The sequence below is a fragment of the Drosophila biarmipes genome, chromosome 3R (genome assembly GCF_025231255.1).
Source record: "Drosophila biarmipes strain raj3 chromosome 3R, RU_DBia_V1.1, whole genome shotgun sequence".
NCBI lineage: Eukaryota > Metazoa > Arthropoda > Insecta > Diptera > Drosophilidae > Drosophila > Drosophila biarmipes.
The window spans coordinates 2,133,969-2,156,816 of NC_066616.1; the positions used below are offsets into that span (position 1 = coordinate 2,133,969).

At 35.6% G+C, this 22,848-nt stretch overlaps 1 protein-coding gene across 11 annotated transcripts in view; it reads right to left on the bottom strand.

Annotated features, from left to right (window-relative positions):
* LOC108025560 (uncharacterized) overlaps positions 1-22,848 on the bottom strand; it is a 251,521-nt gene that overhangs the window by 13,074 nt on the left and 215,599 nt on the right. The window contains exon 7 of one of the 11 annotated variants that reach the window (XM_050889406.1): positions 6,591-6,608. The exons of 9 other annotated variants lie outside the window; for them this stretch is intronic. In XM_050889406.1, the coding sequence (XP_050745363.1) occupies positions 6,606-6,608 (3 nt within the window). In that variant the 3' untranslated portion in view covers positions 6,591-6,605. Of the gene's footprint in view, positions 1-6,590; positions 6,609-8,645; positions 8,680-22,848 lie in introns of those variants that run through there. One more of the 11 variants, XM_050889404.1, reaches the window with a different exon arrangement.

The following is a 22,848-nucleotide window of genomic DNA, read 5'->3' on the forward strand; positions in this document are numbered from 1 at the left end:
AACTAAATCCGGCAACCGACTCACAGGGACACCGGGGTAGTCCCCCAAGGTACAGTTATAGGCCCTTTTTTGTGGAATGCCATGTACGATAGAATCCTAAGTATCACGATGGCTAAAGGGGCAAGACTCAATGGCTTCGCGGATGACGAAGACATAGTAGTTACGGCCAATAAACTCATAGATGCGTAAAGAATCTGCAATGAAGTTAAGAATCTCGCCTTGTCAACGCACAAGACTGAAGCTTTCCTAATTGGTAGCAGGCAGAAAGTGGGGAGAGCTAACATCGAAATTAGACGGGACACAATAAAATCTCGTCCCGACCTAAAATACTTGGGTGTCGTAAGCGACCCCCGCATTTCTTTCAAAGAAGATCTATCGTATGCTAGTGGAAAGATAAGTATGACAGTTCCTGCATTTTCGCGAATTATGGCAAAAACTCGGAGACCTAGGCAACCAGGACGTAGATTACGGGTTAGCGTTGTCACATTAACGTACATGAGACGCTGCTCCCATACAAGCCCGAGCCACTTTGCAGCCCAGACGATTATTGGGACTCGACTAAACTCCTTTGAGGAGGTAGGTTATTGCATGGTTCTACCTTCGATCTCAGGGTTTCGCCCAGAAGCAGAAGCAGCAGTACTAATCCCGTCGATGTGGTTATCGACTTACTTAGAGAAAGAGTAATACATGCGTGACTCAGCTCCAACCCTACGAAATACTGTATTTCGCTGGGTAGCATCATGAAATTGTAAAGAAAATTCGCCTGCTCGGTCAACCGCATATTTCACTCTAGTAGCTGCGGAAGACAACAATTTGGATCAGACGCAAATGAAGTTTAGTAATCTAATTGGCAGATAACGTCTCGCTCGACTCTGCGGGTAAATGTATACTAAATCCGACTCGCAAATCTAATCCTAATCCTGGTTCCCGTACAAAATAGCTCGAAAGCGTGCTTTTAAACGGCTCACTCATTGTATATCTCATTGTGTATTATTTTAAATATGTATTACTACTTACTAATTTCGGTCATATGAAGGCTACAGATAATAGGATACCCAAAGAACTTTGTTATTTTATCCCAAATCAATGTGTTCTCTGACCAGAAAGGTCTTCAAATAAAGTATGATTCGCATTCGACGCGTCGTGCAGAACCCTCTTCCGAATTTCGGTTATTGGTAAACTCAATAGGTCGGCAGATTTCACCAAAATTAAAGAAAATGTAGTATTACATAGGACACATAGAATGTTTCATTTGATCATAACGGCGTGAAACGCCTCAAGTCTCTCCACAAATTTATCGTCTATCTACCGTTACGTATGGTACGGTCAAAGAATAAAAACACATACATTTTGTTTCCATAAAGCAGGAACTGAAAACTGGGGAACGGTCAAGTTTTAACCGCTGCAGGGGGTATTTTCATTGTCGGGTATATTATTTATTTCATTATCGGAAATATTATTTTCTGGTTCAATTTCTATATGAATTTGCCATGGTTTAAATATTAAAAATTTTCTGAATTTGATTACAATCATAATAGTTAAATATATAAATGTGAATAAGATTAATAATAACGTAACTGGTATGTGAGTTTGTCTAATTTGAATAAATGGATTTAGTACGTTAATATTATCGAATGTGAATTCCGAATCATTAGATTTAATATATTCGGATACTAAAAAATCTGTATATTTTCGAGCTGTGATGTATTCCAATATCTTATTGTCTACATTGGTGTAGGAAATATTATTAATTTTAGTGGTGCCATTAAAAGTTATTAAATATGACCCATTTAAATGAGTGTCATTAACTGTATTTTTTCCATTTAAAAAAATGGCTCCATCTTGCATTACATCTACATTTTTATTTTTTCTCGGATTTTGATACAAAAGGATTTTTCTCCATTTAGTAATCTAGTGAAAAAAGAGCCTTCTGGGTTAAGTGTGCAATAATTATTAAATATTTCTGTCTTAAAATTATATAGTATAGTACTTATTCTACATTTTGCGACGTGATTATCAATTAATAATTTTCCATCATTATGTGCAATGGATCTTAAATTGTAAACTTCACAACGATCGGTAATAATAGGGTGTTTTATGTAAATTATAATAAGATATTGATGCAAAGCGATTTTAAATTCAGATATATCTGAAAGGTCTGTTATAACTACAGGTCTATCTTCGTGCTTTTAAATTTCTAGTATATCATCATTGTTTAGAATTTTAGTATTAAATACATCAATTTTGGCAAGTGTAATTGTGTCCATTAAATTCATTAGATCGTAAGTAAGCAACCGCAGACGACATTTTCTAAGTGGAATTTCTTGATTTTTTAAAGGCTGTTTTGAATTGTTCAGACAAAGATTTTATCTCTCTAAATATTTTAGAATTAATAACGAATTGATCGTTATTATTTTGTTTTAAATCATCGATTTTATTTTGTTATGAAATCATCATGATCTGGTGTTCCCGCCATCCGTTTTTAAATGGTGTCTATTTCATTAATGCCTCTTTTTAATCTACTGGGTATAACTTGAGAGATAAGTATTTTGATAATTTCTAAATCGTGGGATACTTCCCAAAGAAAATTCTTGTTGTCGTGAGTCTTAGAAATTCTGTTTCAAGATTAATTATTTCTCTATAAAAACTTATATTAGTTATATGAAATAAATCTGCGTGTGATTCATAAATAAGAATATCTTTGGTATCCTTGTAAAGAAGGAAATCGTGGTTCGTGTAATCCATAATTTCGGATTTGGTTGTTACTTTCCGTTAAATTATTTATTTGAATCCTAGATAAAGCGTCCGCAACAAGATTTGTTGCTCCTGGCTTGTAAATAATTTTGGGTGAATAGCTTTCAATAAAGGAATACCACCTTTTCATCTCAATATTTGGATTTTTTTGAGAAATGGAAAATGAAAGAGGTTGATGATCAGTATAGATCTCGATGTTGTTAACCCCATATAAGTAATTTCGAAGATTTTTAAAAGCCCATACAATGGCTAAAAGTTCCTTTTTATTGGTTGGGTATAATTGATCGGTTTTTGTCAGAGTTTTTGAAATAAATGTAATTGGTTTTTTTCTCCTGAGAAAGAACAGCACCAATTGCTAAGTCAGATGCGTCCGTTGTTAGAGTAAATTTTTTATTATAGTCTGGTTGTACTAGTTCTACTTGTGCAATTAAATTTTCCTTGAGCTCGTTAAAAGCTCTTACAGCTGAATCATCAAACTGTATTAAAGTTTTACGTGATGCCTTTTTTGATACTTTGCCGTTTTGGCCTTCTAAATATTTTGTTAAAGGTTTTGCTATCTTTGCGTAATTTTGGATAAATTTTCTGTAATATCCTGTAAGGCCTAGGAAGCTTCTAAGGTCTCGAATATTTTTAGGTATTGGATATTTTACGATAGTATAAATTTTTTCGGGATCGGTTTTTATCACATTGTGGGAAACAACGTAACCGAGAAAATTGGTTTCTAATTTAAAGAACTTTGATTTTTCAATTGAAATTTTCATGTTTGCATTCAGCAAAATTTTAATAATGAGAATTAAATCTTTGTAATGTTGTTCCATTGTTTTTGAAAATATAATTATGTCATCCATATAAACGTGACATGTTTTACCCACTTGTTCTCTTAAAATATCATCCATGGCTCGTTGGAATATTCTTGATTCGTATTTCCCGTTGTTTATTGAAAATGAGGTTTTCTGAATGTCTGGTTCACTCATGAGAATCTGATAAAATCCAGATTCCAAGTCAATTGTTGAAAAGTATTTGGCTTTCCCAAGATTTGACAAAATCACTGATGGGTCCTGCATTGGATATCTATCTGGTATTGTATTTTCATTAAGTTTTTTATAATCAATTACGAGTCTGAGTTTTGGAGTTCCGTCTTCATTGAAAACCCTTTTTTGGTACTACTAGTACTGGTGAATTATAAAGACTTCTACTTGGCCTTATAATTTCTTCATTTAACATTCGATTTATTTCATAATTCACAAAATCTGAAGCTGATTGAGCATAAGGGTGTTGTTTGCTACAAATGGTCCTATCATTTACGGTGTTTATTTCACCGCGGATATCTGTCCTAAATGGAATCTGCATATTTATTTTTGAATGCTCTTCATTGATAATATTGAATATTTCGTTCTCCAGATCTTTTCTTTGATCTGCAGACGATATTTCTATATTGTATATTTTTTGATTGTCGGATAGTTTAACGACGCCGTGTTCAGAATTTTTGAATTCCAAACTTTTATTTTTGTCGGATTTTTCAACGACAGCGTGTTCAGAATTTTTGAATTCCAAACTTTTATATTTGTCGGATTTTTCAACGACGGCGTGTTCAGGATTTGTATATCCCTAACTAGATTCGCTTTGATTTCCCACTTCAGATTCGGATCTGATTTGAGCTTTTTCATCAAAGTATTTTTTTAATATAAATTCTTTTAATGGAAGAATGGTATTTTCTTCTGTTAAAGAATGTTGGTTTAATATGTTTCCGCTATCATATTTTAATTTTTCTTCTATTCCATTATATTTAATTACTCCCTTAGCTGTATCAATTACCGCTGCTATTTTTTTAATAGGTTATAGCCGACCAGTAAATCTGAGTCTAGCCCATCTATTTCATAAAAGTATATCGCGTATCAAAAATATTTATTGTATGATAATATTTAATTATTGAATATCCATTAACTTTAGATACTCTTTTGTAAATTGGAAGCTCGTTCTTATTTTTATAAATTCCTGTTCTTATATAACACGAGGTTGCCCCAGTGTCAATTAATATTTTTAATTTTTTATTTATTTTTGGATCATTTCTAATTAAGTAGGGTAAGCCTACTCCTGATTTTTGTTTAAAAAATGGTTCTCCTCAATGTTATTTAATCTCATCGTCTTGTTAGCCGGTTGGATAACAGTTCCAGTTGGTACCCATTTATTTTGGGCTTGGCCTTGCTGAGTGTTCTGGGTCTCAAATTTTTTTGTTTTATCCCACTTGTTCTGGCTATAATTATTATTTTGATATTTATTATAGCCTTGTAATGGCCGTAGTTAGCCTTATTCTGAACCTGGATAGACTCGCCTACCTCCATTGGTTCCGGGTTATTTTGTGGCTGCCAATAGGTGTTCCGTTGTTTTTGTTGGTTATTATTAAATCTACCCTGGTTCCAAGAATTACTTTTATTCTGATTATAATAACCGTAAGTATTTTTGTTCTGGTAGTTGTCATGATTAAACCTTAAATTATTATTGTTTTGCTGGTTACTATAACTATTGTTTTGCTGTCTTGTCTTGTGGTTGAAATGTGTTTGTCCATTTCCACTAGAGTTTGGCTCGCTATGTTTTCTCTGAGTAGTAGAGAAACTATTTGCGAAATGAGCCCTCATGTTGTTGCTTTCCAATTCCTGAACTATGACCATTGCATTTGGTAGGTCAGGTGGATTCATTGAGAAAATAGTATCTGAAATTTGGCCGTTGAGGCCGGTAATGAAAACTCTAAGAGCTGTCTTCCTATGTTTCTCATTCATTTCTGCTGTTAGAGGTTTGTTTCAACCGTAGGTCATAATAGTTTTATTAATTAGCAGAGTTAATTTTCTATTACCTGTACCATAATAATCCATTATGGATAATTTTCCCTGACTCAATACACTTAATTCCTGTTCAATAATGTGAATTGGTCGTTTGTCGCTAAAGATCGAAATTTCATACAGAACCGTTATGGGTTAAGGCGTCGTTTGCCATTCCTGTTATTTTGTTTCGTAATATAGATAAGGCAGAATGAAATCTTTCACTCCCTCTGGCATATTGCCACATGGCTACTTCTGCCGATTCTCTCCAGCTTACATATTTATCCTCTTCACCTTTATATTCCCTAACAGATTTGATGATCTCATAAGATGTGTCGCATTTTATATTCGGATCTATAATCTCTGTCTGATAATCCTTAACCGTTTAAATTTGGTGGGAAAGCTGCGATCTTAAGTTAACGATCTCCTCCTTCAATGGATTTAATTTAAAATTTACAATTTGCTTAATTAAATCTCCTACATTTAACATGGTGTTGTTTGCAATTGCCTGATGGCATGTATTTTCTTGTGGCGAATTCATGTGGAGTCTTTTATTTGCTCCAGTCTGGCTTGTTGAAGGTTCTGGCATTTTGAGAACTTTTTCGAAATTTGAAAATAACTCTTCCACTTTGTATATTTATGTTTCCTTTCTTACAAATTTGTATAAAATAATAATAATAAAAAATGTATGATAATAAAAAAAAAGTATCACTCACGAATCATCCTTATTTTTTTTCTTCTCGTTGTTATTTTTCCTGTTGGGGTCGTCCTTATCCTGAATGATGATCCTGATTGGGGGCGTCCTTCTTTTTTCTGTTTTTAAATTGTCTCGGGGTCTTCCTTCTTTAATTAGGTCTTTCTTCTTTTTCAATATTTGGCGAGGGATTGCCTTTCAGCCTGTTTTCTTAGAATGTCTTTGTTGTTGATTTTGAAGACTTTTTTAAATTGTTTATTTTTTATTATTTTTTTTTGATGAAAAATTTTTTTGTCGCTTTTCGATTTTTATATTGTCCGAGCAGTGAATTTATGTTACGATCACTATTTTGTAGTTTGAGATTTTAAGGGGATTATTTCAGTAATTAATTTCCACCTTAGTTTTTTTTGATCAACACTAACTTTATTCGTCGGTTGTATCTTTGTATATTTAGAACTTTTTTGTTTTTATTTTAAAAAAAATTTTTTATTTATTAACCACTTAATCACTACTACAATTTTTAAGAGGTCGAACTTAGTTAATTCACTGCTCGTTTACTTTTACTCGATTTGCACTACTGCTCGATTCGGATCTCAAAAACGGACTGACTGATCTCTAGTTCAGTGATCAATAATCAAACCTCGGCTTAAGAGATTTTATCCCCAAAAATTGATAAAGAAAATGGCTCAAGAGAGTCGGAAAATAGGATGATGCAATTTGCCAATTAAATTGCAAGTCCAATCTTGGCCGGAAATTAGTGTTTACATTAGCGGAGTTTTAGGGACCGCTTTGGGGATCTTTTTGTTTACGTTAACGGACTCGTTTCTCGCTTTGGGGATATTTTGTTTACGTTAGCGGAGTGGATGTTTACAGCATCCGTTTGATTTGGGCTGCGTGAAATTGATCTGGGTGGGAATAATTCGAAGGCCTGGTTGAAAGAAATAGCTGACCACGGGTTTATCTGGGGTCTATCAGAGTTATTTGGAAATTGGCTCTCAGCTCAAAGTTGTTTATAAATTGGGTAAGAGCCCCTAAATAATGTGTCATATAACTTGCACAGCTCTTTAGTAGAAAGCTTTAGTGAATTTAATATATACATTAATAGAGAATACACCCGAAACGACGTTTAAGTAGGTATTAGAAAAAAAGTTATCTATAAAAATGTATAGTTTTTGTTTAAATAGCGATGAAATGGGTAATCACGAAAAACAGGGTGGGCTCCGATATTGGAACGCTGAAGGCGGGCAATCAGAAAAACACGATGTCCCTATTTTCGGCTTTGAAGATATTTTTACACACCAGATCCTCAATCCAATCCAATTGGAACTACTTACCACTAAACTACAGAAGTGGACGTCTTGTAAAATAGTCAAAATTCGTTTACAACACCCATATTTTGGAATCACGGACCTTGGAAAAGTTGGTTGGTTTGGTGGCAATTAATCCATCAGTTGCCCATCTGGCAGCAAATTCCGAGTTTAGTCTTTCTCCAAAATTATTACCCAAACGACGTTAAAGTGAACAGAGGAACGGAGCCTTTCCCATATATTTGCTCATACAATTGGTAAAGTTAAAGCGCTAGAAAGGCGGTAGGCGCTACTTACCCTCTATTTTAGAATGTGTTATGTAGAAGCAGAAAGATTTAAGCGTTTCGGCTGTTAGGTTCGATAGGAATCGATAGGTATTGATCAGGCAAGTACATTTTAGATAAACATTTTTTTCTAGCATGAAAACTGTGGATCAAGTGGTCGTCAGCTGTAGGTTTTGCTAAATGCCATCATGGCATCACAGACTTCCTACTTCGATATACGAATTTAAAATGTGTACTATTCCTATTTGAATTGAATTAAATAAAACACGCGAAATTTTAATAAATAAAGTACATTCGAGCAGCAGATGAGAGATCAGTCTGCAATTCTAATCCCACACCCTTCTACCGAACTACATAGCCAGTACCAACGCTGTTCTCTCTCTTAATTAATTATCTGTTCTTCAATAATTTTTAAACCAGCTAGCTTGATTCTGTATGATCTGCTTTTAATTCTAAAAATGGTTTAGTTTCAGACATTCAGAATAATAGTTTTTCAGTTCGTCTGACCAGACTTGCTAGACTTGCTATATAGAAGGGTTCGAGTCTCAAAAACAGTAGGTGTCCTGGGGACAGGTTATTGTGGACCTTTTTTAAGCCTTGCCTTTGGAAAAATTGCTTATACCTAAGTGATACATTTTAACAGTGAGGTGAGCTTGAGCCTTAGTTATTGAAATGAAATTCTTTTACTTACATAGCTTATTCAACGCGGAGATGAATTTTCTTCCTTTTTGTTAATCTTTTCCTAATTAATCAATCAGACATTTTTCCGTTGACAAGGGAAAATCTTGGCTTCCAGTTCATTAATTCATATTTTGTTTTTGACTCTATAAATTTTTTGAGAAATTTATTTATAAATTTCACTGGCGCAATTTTATATCAGGTCTAACAATATAAAAAATATATTGAAAATATTTAGCTATGAAATTAAATGAACTACACGTGCACAAAAGAAAAACATTTTCAAGCAACAAAACCAAATAAACAACATATAAAAAATAAATTTAAAAAATCGGTAAGACAAAGTTTAGAAAATATTAACGATGCAGCAAGAGTTTGGCGGCATAATTATTATATTTGTGCCCAAGAATAGTATTCTAATTATATAAGAGCATGCAACTACGCGCTCCATTGCGTATGCTTTGCAACTCGATAAGGGAACCAAAGAACTTGTACCATATGCCAGGTTGCCTTGAATCCTGTAGACAATGGTGGTGCAGCTAATACCAGTGCTCAACAAACAGAAGGAGTTGAAGAGCCTCAAGAGAGGTTCTATAGGCAACCTGGGAGCTGTGGAGGATGATATTCAGCGCCTAACAAGCGCTAAGAGATCGAATTTTCTAGGATTAAACATGGATGGAGCTCAGCACAGTTTTGACCAGGCACCGCAACCTGGGGTAGATGAGCGTAGGAAGGAGTTCAATGGTCAATAAAGTTATAAACTTTTACTGAGGTTACTTGGCGAGGGTTATTGTCAGCACTTTGTGCTCAGCTTAAGAACTGGTGAAGTGATCTTTAGATTCGGGCATCTATGTCACAAGGAAAGCGAAAGCCAAATAAATCTTTTGATAGCCTACTTAAAGCTATTACTTCTGCCGATAAATTAGTTCAAACGTTGTCTGAATCATATATACTAGAAGTGCTGATAGCAAATCTCTTACTGGAAATTCAACATGAAACCCTATATGTTCTGATTTTGACCATAGCCCAGTTTGGTCAATTAGTCGAAACACGAGAGTGATTGTTTTAGTAGAGGTAATGTTGGAAAATGGGGTAGAGGAAATTTTTATTGATGATAAAGAACTGTTAAAACTGTAGAATCGCAGGGCATATGTATCAGGAATGCACAGGAGAATGGATGGTTTTCTGCTATGGTTGCGAAAACACTGAGACGTATAAACCAACGCATGTTTATATCTCTTATCGTAAAATTGCGTTTAAAGGAAGATACAATCTTCATCGAAAAGCTTTTCCATCCTCAGTGGTTGACAACCCCAAGGAATACAGGCTGCTTATACAATGTATATACAATGATTAAAAAGGGGAACGGTTTCATCTAAAGTTCGCATAGCAAAGTCAGTCAATCATCGGGAGGATCACCACAGCAGTTTCTTTTCGTGGCCAATAACTAAAATTTTACGTTATACCTCATTTTTGGGAACTCATTATTCAGCGGCATTATCAGTATCCCCAGCAATTGAAAAGTTAATATACCGAGAACTAAATAGGATGGTAGTTTTATGTTTTATGAGGAGTCAAATAGTCCTTGGCCTTGGCCGGTAGTTCTTGTTCGTAAGCTTTTTAAGGATCGATTATGCATCGACTGCAGGAAAGTTAATGCCTCACAGACTATTACGAAATTAATTATAAAGTAATACCACCCGAACGTAACGAATTTTTAATTTATTTAGACGACCAGTTATTCCTTTCAGATACATTCGCCAAAAATCTTCAAGCTCTACTGAAAGCACAACAAAATCGCTTACAAAAAACCGATCTGACTCTTAGTGTTGACAAAATCAAAATCTGTCTTCCAGAAATTGGAACGTAGTCCTAAGCTCCCAGTTAGCTCCCGACATCGTTTCTGACGCTCTTTCTCGGGTTCACATAGAATATTTGTCCGCTATCGAGATATATAAATTTATCAATTTGCAATCCCAATACTTTATTTCTGGAGAATATTTTTAGGTGAACAGAGCATGATCAGAAGAACAAATACCCGACGGATTGTGACTACCCTCTGTTTTTTGAAAGAGCATTATGATGATCCTTTACAGTTGTGTCAATATCTTTGTAGTTTCGTTTTTTGGAACTTTCTTTCCTGAATGCCGTGAAAAAACTTACAGCGAAGGCTTTAATACTCTTTAGGAAGACCCTTTTCATTACTTTAGGGATCTGAAAGTCATCGTGTCGGATACCGGCGTTCAATTTGAGTCACACCTCTGTAATTCGTTGCTCCAGAAATCGAAACATTTTTATACCGCAGTTTTTTCACAGCAAGCAAATGCATCTGAGAGAGTGAATAAACCTGAAACCGCTGCCATAAATTCGTATTTAGACACTGCCATATAAGATATAAAATATATTTTATATGCGTAGCAAGATAAAAAATTGTAAAAGATCGTTCGATTCAGTTTAACATTAGAGCTTATTTGAAATTCTGCAAAACGGGGATAAAACAGCAGCAGGCCCGAAAAAAGAAAACCTACAATTTACGAAGCATGGAAAAGAGCTAGTTTAAGGAGGTTAGTTAGGTGCCAGAGAATTTATTCCATCAGCAGCCCATCTAGCAGAAAATTCCAAGTTACATCTTTCTCCAATTTAATCACCACAACGACGTATGAGCGAACATGTGTTGATACTGTGGTAAAGGGCAAGCGCATAAGCGGCATAAAAAATCGGCGGAGGAAAAAAAAACAATTAATATTAATGTCAGTTGGTCAAAGCATCCGGCGTTTTGTGTGCGGCTGTATACCTCCCAAAACCACGTAAGCCACCCACCAGCAACATAGCCTTAACCCAAGGGGTCCATAGTTCATCGGCAAAACAATGATAAATAAGACCTAAATAGTCTACAGGTAGTTGCTTTACAGATTGCGAGCTAACCCCCACTAGTATGAAATTACGTAACGCCGATCTAAAATGTAGTTCGCAAAAAATTAATTATATGTATATATAGTCAGTACATTAGGGTTAAGAATCCCAGTTTTATTTTCTTTTGTTATTTTTTTTTCTTTTCTCTGAAACCTTCCATTGAATAAAAGTCACATAAAAGAAAAAAAATTATAACAGAAGAAAATAAAAGCGCATATAAAAAAAATTAAATCATAATATTATGAATACAAATAATAATAAATGAAAAAATGTAAAAAAAAAATTGTTCGTTAATTTTGAAACTACTGAAACATAAAAATAACAATAACAGTGTAAAAATGAATCAAAACTAAAGGAGCTATATTTGGGCAGCTGTAGGATTTGCCAAAGGCGAGCCAGGCAGTTTGGGGAAAGCGAAGGCTAACAAAATCACAGTCTATTTATTTCGTTGTCCAAATTTAAAATGTTTGTAATCTATTTCTACTATTCTTAATTGTTAAATTCTGCTTCTGAATCTATCTCTATTTCCTGATTTTATCCCATTTCTCTCCTGCAGTGGCTTGTCGTTGGTGTGTAGGTGTGTGTCACACTTTGCGACAATTGCTCAACTGATGACCAAGCTCTGATGAAAAGCATCAAGTGGCGCTGGGATAATAAAGAGCAGACTAGTTTGTCTTAATTAATAGTTTACCCAGCGTTCTAACGAGTTTTAACGAAGTTTGTAATTAAACCCAAGTTTCCAAGCTTCTACCATTGTTAGAAATAAAACCAAGTGTTCGCCTGAGTTTTAACCGTAGCTGGTAATAAAGCCCAGGGCTAGCTTGGGTTTTATCTTAACTTACTCGGCCTCGACCGAGTTTTTGGTAACTGGTAATAATACTCATTGGCTCGGCCGAGTATATTGTAAGTCAACCCTCTGCGACCAAACTTGTTTATAATTACGAATAAAATTTAGATCCCACATAGAATTTTATCGCAGCTGAATAAACTTTATCATAGTTTTTAATAAAATCTGGAACCCACCTAGAATTAGATCGCAGCTAACCAAACTTGATCGTAGTTATTAATAAAATTTGGAACTCTCCTAGAGTTTTATGGCATCTGACCGGTCTTGATTGTAGCTACTAATACAATCTGGAACCCACACTGTTTTTTATTGCAGCTGAATACCAAAAGTCCTTTAAAAAGCCACCGGTACTTATCAAGTTAAAAGAATAGTTTAGTCTGACTTGCGTAAAATCCGCGAGCAACAAAAGACAATTTAAAAGGTGGGCTAAAGAATCTATGTGTAAATTTTTTAAATTAATAACAAGAAAGGAAGTTAACTTCGGTAAGCCGAAGTTTATACACCCTTGAAGTTGTAAAAAATAATTGATCATTTTATTAAATTGAATTCAAAATTCTTAAAAATATAAAAATTTATATTCTCAATATTATAAGATAATATGTCAAAAAGCCCCAAAGCTTTAATTTGTTTCATATTATTTCCCATCAATTATCCGATCGTTCCTATGACAGCTATATGATATAGTCGACCGATTTTAATAAAATTTAGAAATTTCAGAACTACTAAAAAATGTTATTTTCAAGCTTATAAGGTTATATGTTTAACAACACAAAAGATATAATTTTTATTTAATGTTTTCCTACTACTTTTCCGATCGTTCCTATGGAAGCTATATGAAATAGTTGTCCGATTTTGATAAAATTTAATTCGAAATTCGGAATTTATTTAAAAATGTTATATCCAAGCTTAGAAAGGTATATGTTAAAAACACCAAAGATATAATTTTTTTTTAATTTTTTCCCCGAACTATAAGATACAGTTGTCTGATCCACCAAAGATATAATTTTTTTTTAATTTTTTCCCCCAACTATAAGATACAGTTGTCTGATCCGGCTGGTTCCTACTTATATACTACCTGCAATAGAAAGAAGACTTTTGGGAAAACTAAACTAAAACTACACTTAAAACTGAGAGACTAGTTTGCGTAGAAACGGACGGACAGACGGACATGGCTAGATCGACTCGTCTTGTGACGCTAATCAAGAATATATATACTTTCAGGGGTCGGAAACGTCTCCTTCACTGCGTTGCAAACTTCTGACTGATATTATTATACCCTCTGCAAGTGTAAAAAATAACATTTCGCTCAATAGGCGCTTAAATAACTTAAAAAATTAAAAGTGCAGATATTGAAAATATACAATAAAACAAAGAACATTCAAATGGCAAGTCCTTCAGCACTACCACAGCTGTCCGGGATTAACTTAAATCAGTTAATTGGGTAAGTCAAAGAATTTCCGTATTTCGATGGAAGCCCATCGGAACTAAGCCGGTACATTGCCAGGATAGAGTACCTACTACAATTATACCCTACCATAATTTTCGACAAGCCCACATCATATATGGATGGCCTATATGGACCACAGGCCTTATCATGGAAGCATTAGTAAGTTCGTGAATGAACTTAAAATTAGATCATCAAAAGTACACAATAAATAAGAACTAGAATCACACCCAACAAATAGGTTAATTTTCACAAGTTCATTAAACAAGAAAATAAAGGTTAATATCGATAGAAAACTTTCCGCAGATTGTATGATTCCTGATTTAAAAAAATATCACAACACTTGCTAATATAACTATAAGCCCAGACGTCATGATAATCAAAGGGATTTCCGAGGTTCACATCAATATTGTTATCAAAAATATAGTTCTCAATCGCATGGTTATCCAAGATATAACAATAACAATGAAGAATAATAATAATTCAAATAATTAAAAAAATGCTAAATTTTCACCAAACAAAAATCAAATTCCCGCTTAGAACCAAGGTAATTATCATGAGTTTAAGAGAAATCCATACCAAGGTAGGGCATAAGATCCTTAATTTTCCAAGCATAAACTTTTACCTGTTAAGAGGCAAAGGGAGACTGACAGTGCAAAGAATAGGATGGACGTAAATTTTCAGCAATCTGCCTCGGATCAGAAAGTGTCAGAATAATGATTATGGTCAGAATAATGATAATGGGAAAACTCCTTAAATCTATGAAATTTACAGGGTCATCTATCAATTTACTGACAAAAAAAATATAGAACAGGAAGAGAAGTTAAAAGTGTATACCTCAATAATGATTTAGCGTCGCTTGTGAACAGCTGCGTTGACTTTCAGTGATTTTTTTTCATTTATTTACAAAGCTTAGACCAACAGTTGTGTTAGAAATTTGAAATAGACCTCCCAATAAACGGATATATGTTTTTAGTTATTTTAACATTTCTTTTAGCTTTGTTTAATCTCTTAGCTTTGTTAGTGTAATTTACGCTCTCTAAACTTGCTAGAACTCTTTTACTTCCTCTCAATTTTATAACTGTTATTTACACTCTCTTTCTCTCTCTCTTGCTTGATTTACATTGTATTTCTTAGTGTTTAAAGTTGTTAGTGTCGCACAAACCACGCACAGTCCTACGTTTGACTAATATTCTTTATTTTTTTTGTGCTTTGTGCCTTTGTGGTTTTTGAATTTGATCACAGTGTCAAATTTACTTAAGGTATTTTTCATATTTTATTTCATTTTATTTTCTTAAAGAAAAACTTTATGTTTTCTTATAATGGCTTTTGCGTCTTCAACTAAAAACCCATTTATTTTTTTCTAAATCTAAATGTGCAGGATTTACGGGAATGAACCAGCTATGCCTTTGGATACAGCAAGCTCGAGTCAAGTCCATGTTACCAGAATAAAATCTTCTGTACTGGCTATGTCAAAGAAATCGGTGCCGACCGTACCTATATAAACACCGCTAATGGAAATCAGCATAGTGAAACTCAGTTGTTCCCCAAAGGAAGCAATTATTTGTTTCTAGATTCATCCCAGATACTACATCTGAGGATGTTTTGGAATCTATACATGAACAATTTCCATCCGAAGATATAGCAGTTGAACAATTTCGATTTTCATACACTCCTAGGATATCATCTTTTAAAATATTTACCCCGCCTGATGTTTTTAATGCTTTACATTCTGAAAGGTTTTGGCTTAATGATAATTAAGTAAGTAAAGAATTTGTTCCAAATAAACCGAGAACAAATAACAGTGTCTCCATTGTTAAACTAAAAAGTTTAATTTTGGCATCTCAAAATGTTAGGGGACTAAATATGAAGCTACCCAAGCTTTATGCTGACTCCTCTGCATTTACAGAAGATATTTTAGCTTTTACGGAAACTTGGCTGAAACCAGGGATATCCGACTCTGAAGTTCTGGCTAATAACTTTAATACTTATAGGACCGATCGCCACTCACGTAGGGTGGTCGGTGTCTTGATTGCCGTTACCTCTAGCCTAACATCTGAAAGAATTCTCATTCATATCCCGAATGAAATTGAATTTCTTAGTGTGAAAGATTCATTGCAATCTTTATCCGTTTTTGTTACATGTTCTTATATTCCATCTGGCTCTGATCTAGTAATTTATTAGCACCATCTGTCTGCAATAAAATCTGTTTTATCCTTTCTTTCTAACAGAGACCTTTTGATTGTCTTAGGTGACTTTTATCTACCTGATATATCTTAGTCTTCTCCTACTGACTCATTTGTCGCTATGCCGTTATCCGCACATGATTTTGTGGATGGCCTTTTAGAATTATCGTTACGCTTTATAAAAAATTCCTTAAGTAGACAATACGATCTTGTGTTTGATTCAGACCCGTCTGAAATCACAGTATGAAAAATTGACTAAAATTATATATTTGCGTAAATGCGACTATAATAAACTTAACGATATTATATATGATTGTAATTGGACAGACTTGTAGTAAGACAAACTCTGTCACTAATAATGTTCTAGAGCAAGTTTACTGACCGCCGAAAACCAGAGAACTAGTTCTTGCTCTCCCGCCCTGCTGTTCACCGCTCAAACACCATGGAGTGAGCAATGCAAAACTCCTACCGAGCTTCTACCACCTAGTGCAACAACAACAGCAACTACTACGCCAACAACAACGGTCTCTGTCGCCAACAATGCAATAACGATTCCACTCTTTTCTTCTGCAGCGGGTAAAGCAACAACGAAACCAAGTGCAAAAATCGGGTCAAACGGCAAAAACAAAGCTACAGTAGAAGAAATGACATTTCCGCAAGCGGATTTCGGATCGCTACATTAATATTTCTTAACTTAAGCAAACACCACCAAAAAAATCTGACGGCAATAAGCCCAAAGTAAACCGTACCAACAAAAGCCCTGAAAATCTCGGGCCATTAAATGAAAATAGATTTTTTATTCTGGCGGAGCCCGAAACAGATTCTGAATGAATCCCAAGGAAACTTAAGCCGCCACCTATCTTTATTCGGAAAAAGATCCCGAATGCCCTAGTCAACAAAATAGTTGACCTAGTTGGAAAAGAAACTGTCATGTTATTCCGCTTATGAATGTCAATAAAAGCGAAACTAAACTGCAAACCAAAACTAAAGACAATTTCCAAGCGATGTCAAAGTACTTAAACGATACCAAAAAAGTTTACTACACGTACCAGATAAAAAGCTGCAAAGGCTTCCAAGTTGTGCTTAAGGGAATGGAACCCGAAGTGACCCCCTCTGAAATTACAGTGGCTTAAAAAAACGGTTTTTGTGCAAAAAATGTGTTAAACATTATGAACAAAAACAATAAGACGCAACCACTATTCAAGGTCAAGCTGAAGCCAGACAGCAGAACTTTGAAAAAAAAAGCAGTGCACCCGATCTACAAGTTGCAGTACCTGCTGCATCTTAGGATCACAGTAGAAGAGCCGCACAAACGGCCCAGTGCAATGCACAAATTGCCAGGAATACGCACACACCAGGGCTTACGGAACCCTCAGGTCAGTATGTGTAGCTTGTGGAAACTGCCACGGCTCCGAACCCTGCCCTACCAACAGGGAAGACTCTCTCACTAAAAAGTGTGTGTGTAAACTGCGAAGGAAACCACACAACAAACTACAGAGGCTGTCCAGTATACAAGGAGATGAAAAGCCAAATGCAACAACCGACAACGGCACGATCCCAGATCTCACAGAACATACACATGAGATCCCAAACGACACCGGAAGACTTCTTCTCAAAAGCAGCCAGGTCATCATTTGGCCCTTCAATTACCACCAACGGCATTTCTTACGCTAGTGCTTTAAGGTCAGGCAAAGCTCACATAGAGCCGAAAAGTGATATTATCCAGCAGGCCATTGGACAGCCACAAAGTAACATGAAAACTATGATGATCACTTTGCAACAAAATATGATGGAATTTATATCCTTCATGAAAACCACCATGCAAACCCTTATGCAAAACCAAAACATCTTGATACAAATGCTTGCATCTCAGCAGTCCAAATAAACTATGCCTAGTCTTCGAGTAACTCTGTGTAACGCCAACGGTGTTTCACGGCATAAACCTGAAAAAGCTCAACTTCTGAACGAAAACCACATCGACGTTATGTTGCTGGCAGAAACGCATCTCACCAGCAAATATAACTTTCAAATACGGGGATACCGTTCTACAGCACCGATCATCCAGATGGTTAAGCACATGGCGGAGCCGCCATTTTAATAAGAGACCGCATAAAACACCACTTTTATGATAGGTTTGCAAACAATTATTTGCAAGCTACATCGATAAAATTACAGTTGGGCAGAATTACAGTTGGCAACCTTGCCATTGCCGCTGTTAACTGCTCACCCCGTTTTACAGTCTCCGAAGATCAATTCATGGACTTCTACAATTCACTTGGAGAGAGATTCATAGCAGCATGAGATTAAAACGCCAAGCACACACACTGGAAATCCCGCCTTGTGATCCCCAAAGGAAGGCAACTATATAATGCACTCATCAAAACATGCAATAAACTGGACTACGTTTCACCAGGCAGCCCTACATACTGGCCTACAGGTCCTAGAAAACTACCTGATTTAATTGATTTGCTGCGACAAAAAATATTTCTCGCAATCTAATATGTGCAAAATCGCTTTTGGAACTATCATCGGACCACTCACCAGTGCTAATAACTCTTCTTTAAATCCTGGAATTAATGGAGCAGTGTAAACATAACGTTTACTTTTATCAGACAAACAAGTCCCCGGCTAACTCTGAATAACACGCCACTTCCACACCTAGACAGGAGACTTACATGGCGGAGACTATTGAAGCAAACAAAATTCATCTAAGACTAAAATGCAATAGCCTCCATTGGCTCATAAACGCTCACTTCCCCCTCTTCCAGGACTTCAAGGTCTTGCTCTATAATTCAACGCTTAAGCCAGTCTGGACTTACGGCTCCCAGTTGTGGGGAAACGAGAGCAGCAGCAGCATCGACATTATCCAGCGAGCACAATTAAAATCTTGATAACTATAACGGGGCACTCTGGTATATTCAGAACGATAACATCTACAGAGATCTTGGCATTCTACCCGTAAAAGACGAAATATCAAAACAAAAAGCGTCCTACCACACCAGGATTTCATACCGGACCCGATTGCAACGAAATGACCTTCAAGCTCACCAATAGTTATTAGAGCCCTTAAATCTCGCGTCATTCATCTTTTTAATTTTAGATTTTATATATTTATTGTTAGTCTCAATTCAGAGAAGATCTAATAAATAAAATGCATATGTAAAACAAAAAAAAAACACTTTTAAAAAGTAAGGTGGCTTCAACGGATTCTTGCTATTCGATGTATCTAAATCGATGTAAATTTAAATTTTCAAATGAACCGACACAGTTTTAAAACTTTGTTAATGACAAGCGTAAGTCATCGCCATTTCCTTTATCGGTAGGTCTAAACTCAATGGAGGAATCGACGGATTTTAAAATTGCTGTTTTATTTGCTGAGTTTTTCCAAGCTACTTATAGTTCGACAGCTTGGTCAAATTTGAACTACCCTAATTCCTTAAATAAGTCAAATTATATTTGCCCTCTCTCTTAAGAGATTTAGCAAAAACTTATTCTCTCGGTCTTATTATCTCTGGACTTCCTGGATGTGCGTCAACCATTTCTAAACCGATTTTTAAACTTCTTAATTTACCTATTTCCACTTCGTAAAAAGGGTGCGAAGGCGGAGACCTAAAATTATTGTCGGCAATTCCTAAGGCATTTGAAAGTATTTTCACTTCTCATTTGCAATACTTATGTTTCTCGCTGATATCACCGTATCAGCATGGTTTTGTTAAGCGAAGATCGACCACCACCAACCTTCTTGAATTGACATCTATTGTAAAAAATGGGTTTAAGAAAAAAATGCAGTCTGATATTTTATATACAGATTTTAGTAAGGCCTGTGACTCCGTTAACCGTTCTCTTCTTTTATTTAATTTAGATCAGCTTGGGTTTCCTGGTTATCTATTAACTTGCATTTCATGTAAGTTGAATGGTAGGACTCAGAGCGTTGTATTCAAGCTTGCTGTTTCAAAATTGATCTACGTGACATCTGGAGTGCCTCAGGGTAGTCATTTGAGCCATTTGCTGTTTACTTTGTTTATTAACGATTTTCCCTATTTCATAACTTATTCTCGTGTACTAATGTATGCTGGTAATGTTAAGCTTTGTTTATCATATAATGATAGAGAGTCGGGATGTAACTTACAGTAAGATATTGATTGTTTTCAAGGCCATGAGTGTTCTTGGGTTTATAAAGCGTTGGTCAAAGGAATTTAATGATCCTTTACGATCAAATTATTAATAACATCCCCTGTTGGAGTCCACAATATCAAGTGCACATCGACCGTATTGAGTACAATTCTTTAAGTTACATACACTTGTAAATCGTAGAACAATGCTTTGTACTATTTTTATACAAAATCTTATAAGAGGCGATGTTGATTCTGCAGAACTTTTAAATAAATAATATCAAAATTAAGGGCAATATTGAGATCGTTGAGATTAGCACTTCTCAACCAGGTGACCGTAATAAAAATTAAAAAAGAAAAATAAACTATAATACCACTACATACCAATGTTAGACAGTAGAAACCTTAGAAACATTTAATGAATTCGTCCGGTCTTTCATATTACTCAAACAATGTGATTGGACTTTTGGCTTAGATACTTCACTTACTCTTTTAAAACTACACCCCTTATTATTATTGTCTATATAAAGTGGTATTTGACAGAAGGGTAAACATGCCAATACAATTTTATGGCACAGATGCCGTTCTTAAATAAACCGAACAAATTTCGCAAAAAAATTATTTTTCAGTGGTCCACGTAGTGACGAAGTGCACCAGGAGGGTGTGCGAAGACGACTACTATATATACACAAAGAAATGAAAGTCTACAGTAATAGACTGATTAAAACGAGTGATACATCAATCGAAAGGTATTGGTAAAAACTAAATGATTTTAAGAAAATCTCTTGGCTTGGGAGAAATAGCGGTAAAAGTAAGCTTTTCACCCAGTTGTATTGAAACCTCAAAATCGAATGTTCCAGGTAGTCCAAAACGTTATTTTAGAGTCCTGAAAATTGTAAACGGTGTTAAACAGCTCAATATAAGAAACATAAGTTCTATCACTTTTGGAAAACTAGCTAGTTTGGCGAGAAAACAGCTGTAAATTTAGTTCAGGCATTTTTCACTAGCATTGACCTTTTTTTGAGTATCCAAACTTTATTTGAAGTCCTGAAAATTTTAGATGATGCTAACCAACTTTAAACACTTAACACTGTTGAAAAACTAGCTCGTTTGGCGGTAAAACTGCTATAAATAGCTAACATTTTTTTTTAAATCTACGCTGTTCTTACAATATTTGTTTAAATACCACAGTTTCAAAACTATGGTCAAAAGATTTTGTTGTTACGTACGCCCTCCATTTAGAAAGATTCAACGACGAATCTTAAGTCGGAGGGAGGGGTGCATTTGACTAACCACACTTAGGCTAATAGGGCCAAAAGAAATTGCAATTCGGCAAATTACTGGTATTACGGGGTCAGAACAACGGCCACGATCGCACTACTGGTAACCATACCCCGGTAGCTGGCAAAGTCAAAACAGCCGGCCGTTGACTCCAAAGATATTGGATACCGAGATATAGTAACCTTAGGTGGGAACAACTAGTTTATCTGCTTCAAACTTGCAGGTAAGTAGCTCTAACAGGGTATAAAAGACCTTAGACAATTAGAAAAAGGGGGAGAATCCATTCTGGTATCTTGCTGACGGAAGCCGCCGGCTCCAAGAAAAAGCGACCTATCCAGGGGCAGTCGTCCACGGAGTCCTGGAGGAGGTCCAGGATCAACCACCAGGGTTCAGCAGCCCTTAAGCCCTATAGCTTAAAAGATTTTCATGTGTCGGACCATCGGCGCCATTATAATCAAAGAACGAGGGAATATCAACCACAACGACGACATTCGAAATACTGGGATGCTTGTAGCCGCAGTACTCGAAATCCTCATACTTCTCAAGATTGTTCAGCTGTAGGAGTGACCCGATCAGAGGCTTAGTGACCGACAGCATACTTCGAAAAAGTGGACGTGCAATGTAAGTGTTTCCATTGAATCAATCTAAGCTAAAGTGAACTTATGCATAACCAAAGGCAAATAGCCGCAAAAACTTTGGAAGCATTCAAAAATACATTGAAATACATTTAAATCAAGAGAATCGGTAGTGCTGATCTTGATAAATAATTAGCGAAGACGAGTCTCACTACCAGCGTTACGGACGACGTGTGCCTCAGGCTTATATATATATTTTCTGATTAAGTTAATTGGTATTCTTAAAAGCAGCAGTCGAGATCTAATCCCACAGGATTTAAAAGGGGGTAAGTTTGTCGTAACCCGGTTCCTTTCTTAAAGCATACATATATAAATATTCGTGCAGTCTAAAAAGTTTTTTTATAGGCTGTTATTAATATTTCAGCGGCGAGTATCAGCCTTGTAGTTGTATGTACAATTTTAAGAGCCCTCTGAGAGACGTTTGCAGTCATGAATGGTCAGCGTTTTGCTGATGTGCGCACCTTACGGGTGGTAAATTCGATACTATCCGCTAATAAAAATAATTGTCAAGTAGAGTTATTTCTTATGCATTAGGCAACTTTATATTGCCTATTCACGGCATATGCCGAATTACATAATTTAACCAATAAACTTATAATTTAAAAACGATTTTGAAACCATGGTGAACTAGAATTTTAACATGGCACACGAATGTGTGAAGGGGAGGGAATATGGCGAAAACACAGCCCGATCGTATTGCCATCAAGCGACAGCTAAGCTTGTGGGGCAGTGTGGACTGACGGCTGACGAACTTTACGCTCTAATATTATTTTTTCCAGGCACTTTAAATATTTATTCTCGTTATGTTGGAGAGGAGAAAGACTTACCAAGATCCCACGACCCAAATACGACGTAGCTTAGCCGGCCAAAATGGTGCCTGAACATCGGACGTCTCGT